The 14,913-nt window shown below is 39.2% G+C and overlaps 2 protein-coding genes across 2 annotated transcripts in view; both read left to right on the plus strand.

Moving 5' to 3' along the window:
• Positions 1-2,175: 2,175 nt before the first annotated feature.
• On the plus strand, positions 2,176-7,299 carry LOC117555116 (dimethylaniline monooxygenase [N-oxide-forming] 5-like). Its single transcript, XM_034229844.1, has 10 exons — positions 2,176-2,424; positions 3,271-3,411; positions 3,504-3,692; positions 3,774-3,939; positions 4,299-4,441; positions 5,139-5,335; positions 5,493-5,640; positions 5,743-5,950; positions 6,058-6,130; positions 6,234-7,299. Exons 2-10 carry the CDS (start codon positions 3,280-3,282, stop codon positions 6,646-6,648), a joined length of 1,671 nt encoding a protein of 556 aa, XP_034085735.1. The 5' UTR covers positions 2,176-2,424; positions 3,271-3,279; the 3' UTR covers positions 6,649-7,299.
• A 757-nt stretch (positions 7,300-8,056) lies between these two features.
• Positions 8,057-14,913, plus strand: part of LOC117555117 (dimethylaniline monooxygenase [N-oxide-forming] 5-like) — a 28,564-nt gene continuing 21,707 nt past the window's right edge. Inside the window, exon 1 of the mRNA XM_034229845.1 lies at positions 8,057-8,111. The gene's annotated coding sequence lies outside the window, so the exon portion shown is untranslated. The remainder of the gene's footprint in view (positions 8,112-14,913) is intronic.

Below are 14,913 nucleotides of genomic sequence, written 5' to 3' on the forward strand. Positions count from 1 at the left end.
ACAGGAAGGAAGACAATCCACATTACAGTCCCAAGAACGGTGGGGGGCAGACAGAAGGGGAAGCACAGTGTGTTAATTACAACCCTAACATCCATATGATAATTGCCTGACAATGGTCAGGGCGACACCCTTCTGTCTGAGAACATTTTGTAGAAAACCTACATGCATACATTCCCAGCACAATTCTCCCTTTGGCCGAAATAACGGCCACGATAAATATCAAACAATTTATCATGATATCAATGAAAACCTTTTTTTTAAGATTTAAAATAACATATATAAACTGATAATGAGGAACAGTGCTGTATTCTGTGAAAAATAGACATTTAATGTATTAAAAGCTGGGCTGGAGTATAATAATCTAAAAGACTATGTCAGTTTTCTGTTCAATGTCATATGGAAGCAACCAGACCCAGTATGGGAAAAATGTGTATGTGTTATCAAAGTCTTTGTGCAGTTGTAACTGTTAAGTCATTTGTTGGTGGATGTGTCATTCAGGCTTCTGAGATGACAGCTATGGCTGCTGACATGACTGATTTCAATTTGCAACAATTTGTCCCACCAATCTTGCATAACATATCAGAGAAGGAGATGCCCTGGTGAAGATCTGTGTTCCATCGTAGAGTCCTCGTTGGTGACACAAGCTGTCTGCTTGTATGTCACTTGGTGGAGCTGTGGAAAAGCCACTGGTGGAGAATCAATCCTATCTCATTCTGGCGTTGGTCACTTTAAAGCAGCGTTCGGCGTGCACTTAAGATGGGGTGACTTGCTGAGCTGCCCCGCGTTTTGCGTGTCCCAGCTTTGAGGTATGCACATAGGTGACGTTGTCATATGGTTCGAGGATCAATGCAGTGGCCGGCATGAACCCAAGTTGCTCTCTCAGCGATTTTTACAGGAGTGAAGCGTCTCTCATTCCAGTGATGTCCTCACTAAGAGGTGTTGGCCTGGAGTTTTGCACTTTTTCCTCAGCAGGAGTTAACACCTCATGATTAGTTAGTTAGTTAGTTAGTTAGTTAGTAAGTAAGTTAGTTAGTTATTTCAATGAATGTTTGCACACATTCCCCATTTGCTCGCATGGTCTCTAGTTTAGCATGACAATGGAAGAGCGCATGTGGCAAACTGTGAAGAGGCGAGAGTTTATCAGCAGAAATAAAAACAACAAGATTACTTTATACACTACAGAAGGAGGGAAGGGGGAGGTCTTCAGCAAGCAATTTACATTAATAATAATAATAATAATAGCTTCGATTTCTATAGCGCCTTTCAGGGGACCCAAGGTCGCTTATTACAAGAAGTGTTGACCAGACGGCCGAAACTTTACATACATGTTAATTACAAACCAATGGTTGTAGAGACAGACTTTGGTTTGTTCTAAGGAAGATGCAATTAGAGGCTAGATGTGAATTCAATCAGTGGGAAATAAACAGATAATTAAGTTACAGTAATACTTATGATTAAATTAGACTTAATGATAAATTGCTACAACATTGGTAAATGCATTTTTTTTATCAGGAAAATGCTTTTTTATTTGATTATGTTCAGCTCAATCATACCTTTTATCATTTATTGTTTCATTTATTTTGATTATTAGAGTGTAGATGGCCCCCTCCTGGCTAACTGACATACCAATGGTCCTTAGACTGCCTGGCTTCCCATCAATGTATAACTGTTGGAGGTTTAGCCCATAAATTAAGCTAGGTGCACCATCACATTCCTTTATGTAAAGGTCAAGACATTTGCAATGATATGGTTTTACTGTCTGTCTGCCTTTTAACCATGACTGGACTACATAAATACAACAATAATAATTGATATTGTTAAAGTTAGCTATAATAGCTGCTTTAGGGGAATAGTTTAAAAAAAATCAGTGTTCTCGAAAGTATATCTGTGAATCACACATGTATACCTAATTTACTTTTATCCTCTATCCCTAACCAGAGAAAGAACAACCATAAATCTTACCACAAAACGTTTTTGCTTTTAACATTAACTCTGCCAATGGTCGGTCTAGCCAGTGAGGATATAATCTACTCTGGATTGTGGACTAGGCCTATGGTCTGAGATAAAGATTGATAGACAGGCAATAGCTGGTTGACAGCCGGTTGGTTATGTTCCATTAACTGATTTAAACCTAATGAATCAACATGATAGCGCCCCCTCACTGCTAAATGTAGAATACAGTACGTTTTTTTCGAGCAGATGTGCAGACAGAGAGTTTGCTTTTCCACTAGTTCAACACTGACGTGAACTCAAGCTATAGTGAACACTGACTGATTGAGGGAGCTCACTAGTGAACACTGACGGTGCTGAAGATCAGGGTCTCTTCGGGATACTAATATCTGAGCCAAGGCATTCACTCTTACTCCGCCCACTGTGAGGTTCATGCAGCACGAAAAAGACATTTCCTTCTCCGAATAGCAAAAGGTAAGAACATGAATATGCAGAAACATATATTCAGCTGTAAACTTTGAGTAGGCTTTATTTATGTTTAGCGTTTATTTACGTTTGTAAATGCTATTATGTGACGGTTGTTGTTGTCCCCGCCCATGCAGAGTTTTAGTAAACAACGTTTTAGTAAACAACACGTCTTTAGTGAGACTCGAGTTTAGTTGTTAACGCGTTTAGTTGGGTAACGCAGTGGTAGCATTTAAACCTTTGTTAAAACAAGTAGCTAGCCTACATATTTACCAGTGTTGAACTTTGATAATGGTTAATAATTAAACGTGTGGCACAGATCCACACGTAGAAAAAGATCCACACGTCTCCAAGTAAACTAACGGGCGGAAGAGTATCCCAAATATAATTTAAATTACATTTCAGAAAGAAATAGCCTTCTCTATACCAGTGGTAGAAAGTAAAATTCATTTACTTAAGTACTTTTTGGTACCACATTTTTACTCCACTTCCTTTATTTTAACACTCAGTTACTTTGTACATAAACATGATAGGCTGATATTATATAATGCAGTCCTGTTGAACTAATCTGACAATATTTCAAGTATTATAACAATTACAAACTACAAACAGCTTTTGTATAAAAACAGGATAATATAACAACAATAATATAAATCTCAGAAAACTTTTATTTTTGATAATTGAAGAACATAATACAATACTTCTGTACTCTATATTATTCTGAAATGGGTCTTTGTGCAGACTGAGTAGGTATAAGTACACCTTTGAAGTCAGGACTTCCCGTTGTGTTTAGCTTCATACTTTTTTGTGAACAGATCAAATATTTATCAGACCAATCTGGTTAATCCTTTACAGAGCTGAAGTATGACTCGTCGAGTGGCAGTGATTGGAGGAGGGAGTTCAGGTCTGGCCTGTATCAAGAGCTGTCTGGATGAGGGTCTGGAGCCTGTCTGCTATGAAAGCAGCGATGACATTGGTGGTCTGTGGAGGTTTAAGGTTAGTCACAGTATCATATAAAGCATTTTCCTTTAATTCCCCAGTTTATTAAGTAAAATAGGATGAGAACTACTTGGTGTTTTATATTGCAGGAGAACCCAGAGCCAGACAGGGCCAGCATCTACCACTCTGTCATCATCAACACCTCCAAGGAGATGATGTGTTTCAGTGACTTCCCCATCCCTGCGAACTTCCCCAACTACATGCACAACTCCCTCATTATGGACTACTTTCGGATGTATGCTGACCACTTCCAGCTCACCAAGCACATACGCTTCAATGTGAGGATGCTGCACTGACATGCTTATATTGTATAATTCAAGATTTCAGCATCTTATCTGTGTCTGCCTCTCTGTTTTTAGACCAAAGTATTGCAGGTGAGGCAGAGATCTGATTTCTCTCATTCAGGCCAGTGGGATGTTGAGACGGAGAACAAGGATGGCAAAACGGAGAAACACATTTTTGATGCTGTGATGATCTGTATTGGACATCACTGCTACCCAAACTTGCCTCTACATGACTTCCCAGGTATCATTTACAGGCTATAAATATGATTTACTTTACTCAGGGACAAGTGGTGCTGATAGTGTTCTGGCTGTATAAAAAGGACGTGTGATTTCACAATGAACCTTTGACACAGTCTGAACAAGCCTGTAATGGCAACCCTGTTCAACCCTGTGTGGTTATGTAATCACTGTATCAACAGAAACCAGCACCACCCAAATATAATAGGGTTGTCAGTATATTAGTCCCAACCTTGGCCTAAATTATATCCCTAGAGAAAAGCTTTAATATATACTTAATAAACAGATAAAGTCCTCTTGTATCAAAAGTAGAGAGGCACTTTGTCAAGCAGATATAACCCTTTCTTTTTTTCTCTCTTACAGGAATTGACACTTTCGAGGGAACTTATTTCCACAGCAGAGACTACAAGACCCCTGAGGAGTGGAGGAATAAAAAGGCTGTAGTTATTGGAATAGGAAACTCTGGAGGAGACATCGCCGTGGAACTTAGCAGAGTCACCAAGCAGGTGTAGATGAGATTGTTACATAGAAACACTTTATTGTAGTATCTTTTATGTCAGACGAGATAGCATTTTAATCACCAACTTCATTGATAAGATCAAGGGATAGTATGTTATCATGCAAGGTAATGTGTGTGTGATTTCATGTGGAGATCAAGTTGACATCACATTGATATCACATTGATTCATTTAAAGTTGACTTGATTTTTCCTACACTTGACATCTCTATAAAGACTTAAAGTCAAGTCACAAGACATGACAGAGGTTGTTGCTTTTGTCAGAAACTGTAAGACAAACTTGTTATCTTTTGAATATCTTTAATAAAATACCGTTCACAACGATCATTAACAGCTTTGCAGCAAAGCAGTCAGACGATCAAACAATGTGTATACAAAAAAGTCCACAGTTCAACCATAAACCAAACCATTTGGAAGTTAAATTAAAGATTAACGTGAGTTTTTAGTGTTTTTCTTGCGTATACAACTACATTTAATTATGTTGAACCAGGTTGTCGTTCTGCAACATATTTTGGGTTGTGTTAGTGGTAAAATGCACAGAGTTAAGTGAAATAATGTCAAACTAAATGTATTTTAAAAAACCTGCTACATTACTATATTAATAGATTCGGTATTGAAATGTTGCATACTGTAAAGAATTCTAACATGACTCCAAAAATACTGACTGCTATGTTCTCTCTTTCCAGCTTTACCTCAGCACTCGAAGAGGAGCCTGGATTCTGAACCGAGTCGGGAACAATGGGTTTCCCCTTGATTTGTATTTGAAAAGAGTGCTAGATTTTGTGCAGCTCATCCTTCCCTTTGGTGTTTTTTGTGGTCTAGCAGAGAGACGGCTCAACCAAAGATTTGATCACGCTCTGTACAATCTTAAGCCAAAGCACAGGTAATGTATTTGCATCTGTTTTTCTACCGTTTTAACATAGCTTGACATGCTTACATATCCTAGGTGCACCTTCATACCTTTGGTCTTATTTTCATTAGTGTTTGCAGTATGCATGTTATTGTATAACATAACTCACCAGCGTAAATATAAATCTCAGGTTGTTCAGCCAACATCCCACAGTGAATGATGAGCTTCCCAACCGCATCCTTTCTGGAACAGTTCAGGTGAAACCCAACATCCGCAGGCTTCAGGGGTCCAGTGTGGAGTTTGATGATGGAAGTGTTGTGGAAGATGTCGACTTGGTGGTAAGTGTTTCCGGTATACACACACTGACAGACTCACACACATTCACAATCTACAGTCACAGTCTATTCTGTCCTGTCTGAGATGAGTCCCCGGTCTTGCAGGTGTTTGCCACAGGTTATAGGTTTTCCTTTCCATTCCTGGCCTCCCATGTGACCTCAGTTTCTGGGAACAAAGCATCTCTGTACAAGTATGTGTTTCCTCCTGAGTTGGAACGCCCCACTCTGGCTATCATTGGTCTAGTGCAGCCACTGGGAGCCATTATGCCCATATCTGAGATGCAGGCCAGATGGGCCACGCGTGTCTTTAAAGGTAATACAGGTTCTGTAAAAATATTTTCAAGAACTTTCTTGAGAACTCCTTCCTTTACACAGAGTACACTAAGCCAAGTCACTCACCTTGGCTCTCATTGTAAACAGGCTGCACCAAGCTTCCCTCAGTGGCTTCCATGCTAAAAGATGTCCAGTGCAAGCAGGAGACAATGGCCAAAAGGTAGAATAGTGATTTTTTTTTTACTTTACAATTGTTTATTTTGAATTTTGAAGGAAACAAATCTTGTTATGCACAACATATTTATCACCAGTCTTTTTTTCAGGTATGTCTCCAGTCAGAGACACACTATCCAGGTCAATTATCTCAACTACATGGATGAGATCGCAGGACTGTTCGGGGTTCGACCCAACATCCCCAGGCTGCTGCTGACTGATCCCAGGCTGGGATTGAAGGTGCTGTTCGGACCCGGTACTCCGTACCAGTATCGTCTCAAAGGGCCAGGGAAATGGGCTGGAGCCCGTCAGGCCATCTTCACTCAGTGGGAGAGGGTGGCTCAACCCATGCAGACCAGGCCCTGTGATGATCCCAAAACCAAGAGATCCTTCATGTGGCCTCTGATTCTGTCTGCTGCTGTGGTGGGCTGGGCTGCCTACGTCAACAGGTACAACTTTCCAGCATACCTGCAAGACCCCACCGCTCTGCTGGACAAGATGAAAGTTTACCTGCCTGCACAGTGATGAGGAAATCATTCTTATTCCATCTCAGCACTTTTTACAAACCTTTAAGATGTTCATGCACATTTTACACTATGGTATCCCATCTCCTGAAATGGGCAATATACGAACATTCATTAGTTAATCATCCCACACACAATTACTACAAACGTCTGCCTTTAAAAAGTTGTGTTTTCTGAGTAAAAAATGCTGAATGGCGTCATTCATTTGGCAAAGTGTATCCAATATGTTTTTATTTGCACTAAATGAATAATAATAAAATGTAACGGGCTCAGTGAGAATAATTCATCATGTATTTTGAACATGTCTGAGAAGCAATGTTGCTACATTTAAATATTTGTTTTATTTTTATAACCAGTTGTATTAATATAAGCGTTTCAATTTACTTCTCGACTACTACTCAATTCACGTGCAGATTTCTTCGAACATGTGCTTTCAACAGAATAGATGTCTATGTTAGCACATAATTATTTTTAACCTTATTCAACAATAAAATGAATGGATTAACTTTCATTATATTCCTGGCAAGAGACTAGAGTTTCTAAAACACAGTAGACTGTATGATTGTTTAACTAAAAAGGCAAATCAGAGGAACTTTTTATAATTTCCTTATTATCTTTTAATAAAACTTAATAAATGTTCTTAGCAATTAAATGTTTGGTTATTGATGTTTTTTGTAAACACAGCACTAAAGCATGACTTTATCTAAAATGTTGTTCAGATGAAAAGATAAGAACAGATTTGATCTAAAGGTCCCCTTTTAAAATAAAGTATTCCCCTAGTGGTCCAATTCGAACCTTTTGAACAATATTGTTGTAAAATCCAACTTTAAGTGAATCAAAAATATCTGTTGGGCCTCTCGAGATTAATAATACCGTGTGTTAAAATTAAATTATATGAATTAATCTACAGGCATTATTACACCAGGTATATCCTGAGTTATAGGCCCAGCATACCCAGCATTTTAATGATTATGACAAAAGCGTCAATGATTAGATAAAAACCTCTCTAGGCGAAGAATAGATAGAGAGAGAGAGAGAGTAGAGCCGAGACGAGAGAGAGAGAGAGAGAGGAGAGAAGAAGAGAGAGAGGAGAGAGAGAGCGAAGAGAGAGATGAGAGAGAGAGAGAGAGAGAGAGAGGAGAGATGAGAGCATAGATTAGCCTATATATAATAATAGCTAATCATATCTCTATATAGTAAGATATAGACTGATATGCGATATATCCTCTAAAGCCTCTCTCTCTCTCTCTCTCTCTCTCTTCTCTCTCTCTCTCTCTCTCCTCTCTCTCCTCTCTCCTCTCTCTCTCTCTCTCTCTCTCTCTCTCTCTCTCTCTCTCACACACTTCTCCGCCTCATTCTGTTTTCATTTCATGTTCGTTATCTGACCAGCTTCAATCTTGTAGGCTTCTCACCTCGTTTCTTGTAGCCCTCGAAAGGGTTTTGGAGGTTGATGCCTCGGTGAACGTGAGTTGTTTGGCTTTCTTGTCCGCAGCAGCAGAGAGCATGTTCGAATGTTTGAATGAATCAAAGTGGGTCCAGTGCTTGAATTGGAATGAAAAAGGTGCCAGTACTCTAAAATCAGCAACTTTTTCAAGTCAATTTTATATATACAGCCCACAAACAAGAATTTGGCTACTATAATGCTGGTGGGTTTGTCTCTTTACTACTGTATATTTTAGAAAGGTTCACTGTACTTAACATTTTTTATGATAGGCAGCGGATATGGTTAAAGCTCAGTAAGGTCAATATTAACTGAAAATATAGCAATCAAAGTCTAGATCTTCTGCTGAAGACACATGAAGCAGAGACCTTTCAGGTGAGAGCCCCTCTGGTGGTGTTCAACATTAATGACAAGGAAACAAAGCTCTGGTCAGAAGCATTTTTTATAAAAAGCTTTAACAAAATTAAGTATTTCTGTACATTTTGAATGCAATCTAACTTTCCAACTCAGAAAACGAAAAACGAAAAAGTGCCAAAAGTCTTCTCACATGGCTGAGCTGCTTTGCAATATACTTCACCACTGAAGAATACAAATATGTATAAAGTAAACTATGATGCAATCTAACTTTCCAACTCAGAAAAATGATAAAGAGCATGAACAAAGAACATGTAAAAACAAATGCAAAATTTGCACAATCTAAAATGAGAAACTGTAACTGCAAGTAACAAAGTCTGAGCCATGGTAAAGAGTTACATTGAACACCAAGCTGATCAGATAACTCCCTGGTTGGTCTGAAGTCCTTCTATCTCCAGGATCTGTACAAATCGGCACATTATGCCAAAAGTCTTCTCACTGGGTGAGCTGCTTTGCAATATACTTCACATTGTTAGAAAAGGCTCCAGAAGGCCTTGGGGACATCAGTATCAGGGGCTGGAGCTGGACAGGCTCTTTCATCAGCACTTCTCCTTCCCTTTGCCAGCCAGGACCTCACATACTGTTCCGGATTGAACTGTCCTAGTGATGGTCCATTACATTTAATGAAAACCAGGCTGGACAGTCGGCTGACAGAGAGAGCATTCCTTTTTGCAGTAAGGATATCGTTCATGCAGCTGATTGCCCGCTCACACTCACTAGTGGAGACAGCGATGGTTCGGACTGCTTTCAGTAGAGGCTCCATGGCAGCAGGTGTACGGTATGCCCTGGTTTCCTTGTATTCGCGAAAGCCCTGAACAGTCTCTCTTCTGTCCACTTTCAGCACTTCGCACAAACGTAGCACCTCTACCTCCCCATACTGTACGTCTAACTCCTCTTCAGGCCAACTTCCAGGATGGATAACTTTCATGTCCTGGATTAGCTGATTGTCCCGGGCCTCCTTGACCACATCCCCAACTGCCAGCTCTAGACGATGATTGGAGCAGTGCCACACAAACAGGCTTGGGAATTTACTACACAACTGGGTAGCAACGCCTGTTCTCTTCCCTAGCATGACTGAAGCCCCATCACATGCAAAAGAAACGAAACACTGACCTAAAAAGTCCTCGTTAAAATCTCTTCCAAGACACTCCATTAACGCCTTTGTGATGTCATCAGCCGTTGTTCCATCCAACTCGATCAGCTCCCAAAAAAACGTTTCGGGCTCAGCATCAGCTAATGCTGAGCGTAGACACACAACAAGCACCGTTTTACCACTAATAGTGGTAGATTCATCGACCAAAACACAGAGTTTTCTTTGGTTTTCTGTAATGTCTTTTGTCATTTTTTTCTTCAGCTCATGAGCTATGTGGTCGATGATTTCGCCACAGGTTTTATTGGAGTGCAAAACCCTGCCCACGTTCAGCCCATTCAGTTTCTGTACATTCAAATCAATTGGCATGTCTGTGAATGGCCGGCTATGTTTGCCAATTTTATATGCCGTTCGAAAAACTCTGATAGTGGTGTCTAATTCAGATTTACGCATAGACTGCACTTGATGTTGAATAGTTTCACGTGAAGCAGATGTAAGGATGTCAGCAGCTTTTACATGGGCTTGTGATTCTTTATGTTCTTTGATTTTTTTTCTCAGGCTAGCTTGTTGTTTGCCCTTGTCAACACCGAAATGAGACATTGCACACTCACCCCATTCAGTTGACAGTTTCAGTCCTTGTCCAGTGCGCCATTTTGCTGATTATGCGGTAAATTCTGCGATCGCAGAATCGCGTTTTTCTGGAGGGTCTAATGATCAACTTGAAACTAGACTAAAGTGTCATGCTTTATTGTTCTGCAAATAAAATATTTATATTTATGAACCTTAAGGGACCTTTGAGTGCAGTGGGTTGTCCATGCCAGTACCAATTAAAGTCAGACTAAAGGTCAGCTGAATTGAATCCACACTTTCGCTCCGGCTGCTCTCTGCAACAGTGAGTTTTTTGAGTTTGCATCACAACAGGTAAGAGATTTGCATGAATGATTGGACAATTGGATTTGGTTGATTTGTTTTTTTAATTCCCACTGTCAGTTTTGTTTCTCATTATAATAATCCATTTGATTTATTTTCATTAGTTGATTAAGCAAGTTGGGTTTCACTTAACTTTTCGAAGAATTAATATTTGTAATAATTTATATGAATCGGATTAACCTGCAAAATTGTAAATTCATAAGAAGTCTAAAATATATTTATCTAATATCTGTGCAACTTTTCAGAAATGTGCTCTTTTTACATCTGTTTATACATTTTCACACATTTTGTTTATTACATGTAATTGTCAGGGACAATGTACCGGTGAAATGCATCTTATTAAAAGGGCAGAGTTTTATAGTACCAGGTTTAGCTACTAGCTAATTTTCACATATTTATTGATATCCCATTCACAAACACATTTTAGTCTCTCTATACTGCGTGTGTTGTTGACCAGTGCTTTGATTTATACAGCTGTTTTAAAAAGCATCCCCCTAAATAAAGAGAAGGAGTCTTTACATTAGAATTCTGAAGAGGATTTTAACCATAAATTAAGGAAACGCTCAGGAACTGCATCAGGTCTCTATAAAATGGTACAAACAGCAATCAACAAATCAGTACATTCAGGTAATCCGTTGTTGTAGTTCATTAACATTTATGACCAATGTTATATTTCCTTCGAACTGTTCCTTACATTTTTTTTTTATTGAGTCAGGCACAATGAGTTTACATTTATACAGTCAATATTTTAATTTATTTTTCCCCTCTCGGTCCTAGCTAGTAAATTAAATAATTAACTAAATAAAATAGATACCTGTATAGGTTAAAGTAATATAGAAGATAATATTAAAAGAAAATGTATAGATAAGGGAATAAAGAATAGTAACAGTAATACTTGTACCCATATACTCACATATGTATACCCACATATACACATGCACATACATACACGTACCTACATACATACATGTATACAAAGACAGAGCAAATAAATAAAAATAAATAAATAAAAATTAATATAAAAAAAACAAACAGATAAAAAGAGACACAAGGAAGAAACAAAAAACAAACAAACATACACATACATTTGTAGTTCCCCCTCTTTCTTCTTAATCTAGTGTCTTAAGTTCATCTATGTAGGCTATCACAGAGCCCCAGACAGATTCAAATAGTTTTGAGGAGCCCCTCAGGTTATATTTAATCTTCTCCAAGTTCAGGTACAACATTAAATCTTTAAGCCATAGAGATGCTTTAGGTGGTATAGAAGATTTCCATTCTAGGAGTATTCTTCTACGTGCTAAGATAGATGCAAAGGCTATACTGTCTTTAGTTTTCCTCTTCAATATTCGGTGGCCAGGTAGTACTCCAAAAATGGCAGTTTCTGCACATGGTGTCAATACCACGTCCAAGGCCTAAGTAAGGTGTTTGAAAATGCTTGTCCAGTACCCTTGTAGGCGAGGACAAGACCAAAACATACGAGTCATGTTTGCTGGTGACATGTGGCATCTGTTACAGGTGTCCGTAACATTTGGGTATATTTTGGAGAGTTTAGAGTTGGTGTAATAGATACGGTGGACAACTTTTAGTTGTATAAGATTGAGCCTGGCACAGACAGGACGTACTATTGTTCACTCTTGCTAATGCGCCATCTCAGACCTCATCATCTATAGCTTGGACTAGTTCCTCTTCCCAATGTTGTTTGATTTTACCAAGCGATGTTTCTGTGAGACGGGAGACGGAATTGTAAATTCTTGAAATCAGACCTTTTTCGATTGTTAGAGTGTCCAGAATTGAGTCAATTATTGAATCCGGAGGGATATTGGGGAAGGAAGGGTTGTTTAGTTTAACCCAGTCTCGGACCTGGAAGTAGCGAAATAGATGAGTGCTTGGAAGGCAAAATTTGTCAGAGAGTTGGCTAAAGCTACCGAAAACATTGTTAATGTAAAGGTCCCTTACTCTGATAAGACCTAATCTCTGCCACATAGAGAAGGCCCCATCAGTGTAAGGGGGGAGAAAGAGATGGTTGTTGCGAATGGGACTATGAATAGACAGTGGCGTTTTTATATGTACAAAAGTGGTGGGGCACAAAAAACCTAGATGTCTATAAGCTTCTGCAGAGAGGTTCATGGCTGGCGAGGCACTGGCACTGACTCTTCAGGTTTACAAATATTATTATTTTCAAAAGCTTTTTTTGTCTGATGCTTCAATTAATTTTAAACAGACAGTTCAACAGAAGGATACCCAAAAAATGTAATTTTATCATTTACATATTGAATTGTTCTCTCTTAGTAAGATCCCATTTTCAATAAAATTGCAGTCTTACCTTGACTTGAAGATTAAGTCCATTTGACTATCCCTCTGGACAAAAATCTCTATTACTTTTTTGTAAAAGTCCTCCTTATGTTCTTGTAGTTTCAAAAGTCTATCATAAATCTAATCTAATCAATAGATTTATGATTCGAAAATTATAAAAGTAGGGTAGACATGTGGATATTATCCGGCTGAACAAAACGTGCATTTATCTAACCGGTTTGTTTCCCACATATCTTATTTGGAGCTATTTTCTAAAATCCTATGGAGAAATCTCATTGCTTTTTTGTCGAGGGAAGCCATGCGCAGCTTACTTCCGGGTTTTAGGATGCGTCACTGCAGCTCTCTCGTCTCCTCTTTACACACCACACTTTTCGCGGCACACGTACTTACAGCCAATCAGCTCTGAATTATGTGAGATGACGTATGGTGGGGATGGCAGCTCCCCTATGGTCATTATTTGTTTGCCACACACATTAAATAGGAAAATATTCTGAGCATGCGCAGTGTAGTTTTTACAGTCACCATTGACTTAGACAGTGAGAGGGAGGGGCATAATCGGGTTTTGTCCCACATGGCTCTAAACAGCTCTATTCTTTCACACACAGTGACGTCACGAGCTACCCACAATGCAACGCGCGCCATATATATATATATATATAAATACGCCATTTTCCTGGAGGTGCTAATATCCTGGAGGCGCTAATATAAACAGCTAGCTAACGTAGCCAGGGAGAGCGCACTAAGTTTTCTTTCTGAATTAACGACCGAAGAAATCGCTGCATGTCTTCGGATTACATCTCTGGACTTGAGGGGTGTGCTCTAGGTCGTTACCAGCGTAAACTAGAGCTGTGTGGGTTGTCCGATTGCCCTTACAGACTGCCTGCAGATGTATGGAAAAACGACTCTCGAAAGTGGCCTTCGGTCGATTTTGGCAGCATCTACGTCTATCTTCTGGAAACACCAGGTGAATACCCCACTTGTCACAATAATATTATCATGCCAATGCATATATGTGGTATTTTAGAGTTGACTATATTGATTAAGGCAATAGACTATGATATTCTGGTTGCACCTCATGTGAAATGGCGGATACCGGAAGTACGGTGTCGCCCTCGGCCCAAAACCCGTATGTGTGTGTGAAAGAATAGGCACACTGCAGTGTAGACACTAATTAGAAGAACACAGACTAAAACAGCAATGTACAGACGAATCAGATGATTAAACATGATCTTAAAATATATTTTATATATTTTTTAATTAATTTTTAGCATTTTTTTGTAATCATTATTTGTAATACTTTCTGCTGACACTAGGTGGGGCTGTGCCCCACCTGCCCCTAATGACTAGTCGCCACTGTGAATAGAGGATCCACAGAGTCCATGAGCCTTTCTGAATTGGGACCAAATTCTTAAGGTGGAAACAACAATCGGGTTATTCGAATATTGAGTTGGTCGGCTGGGTAATGTAGATGTAAGCAAAGCCAAGAGTGAGGTATTAGGACAGGATTTGGCTTCAAGCTCACACCAACTCAATGTTGGTTCCTTAGTCCATAGAATTACTTTGTGGATATTGGCTGCCCAATAGTAGTGTCTTATATTTGGAAGCGCTAATCCTCCTGTAGATCTATGCCTTTGTAAAAGCTCTTTCCTAATTATAGGTGTCTTCCCTGGCCATAAAAAAGAGGAGATTAGTTTGTCTATTTTACGAAAAAGTGATTTTGGTAGGAAGACTGGCAGACATTGAAAGAGGTACAGAAAGCGAGGGAGAACGTTCATTTTAATACAGTTTACCCTCCCAGCGATAGTTAAATGTAAATTATTCCACCTTTCCAAATCATATTTGAGCTTGTGTTACGGTCTCAGGCACTTAGGATGTTGGACCCAATTGCAGACAGGGAGACCGAGGTAAAGTATTGTAAGATACTTTATTTTTTCATGACTGGCAAAAATGAACAAAAAGGTAACCACCAAAACTCTAGTCGGGATGACAAAAAACAGAGAACAAAAAATGAAGGCGCTCACGCAGTAAGGAATCAAAAACCTTTCATGAGTACCAGGAGCATAGACCTTACCATGACA

Source organism: Gymnodraco acuticeps, unplaced genomic scaffold (assembly GCF_902827175.1).
Source record: "Gymnodraco acuticeps unplaced genomic scaffold, fGymAcu1.1, whole genome shotgun sequence".
Classification (NCBI taxonomy): Eukaryota; Metazoa; Chordata; class Actinopteri; order Perciformes; family Bathydraconidae; genus Gymnodraco; species Gymnodraco acuticeps.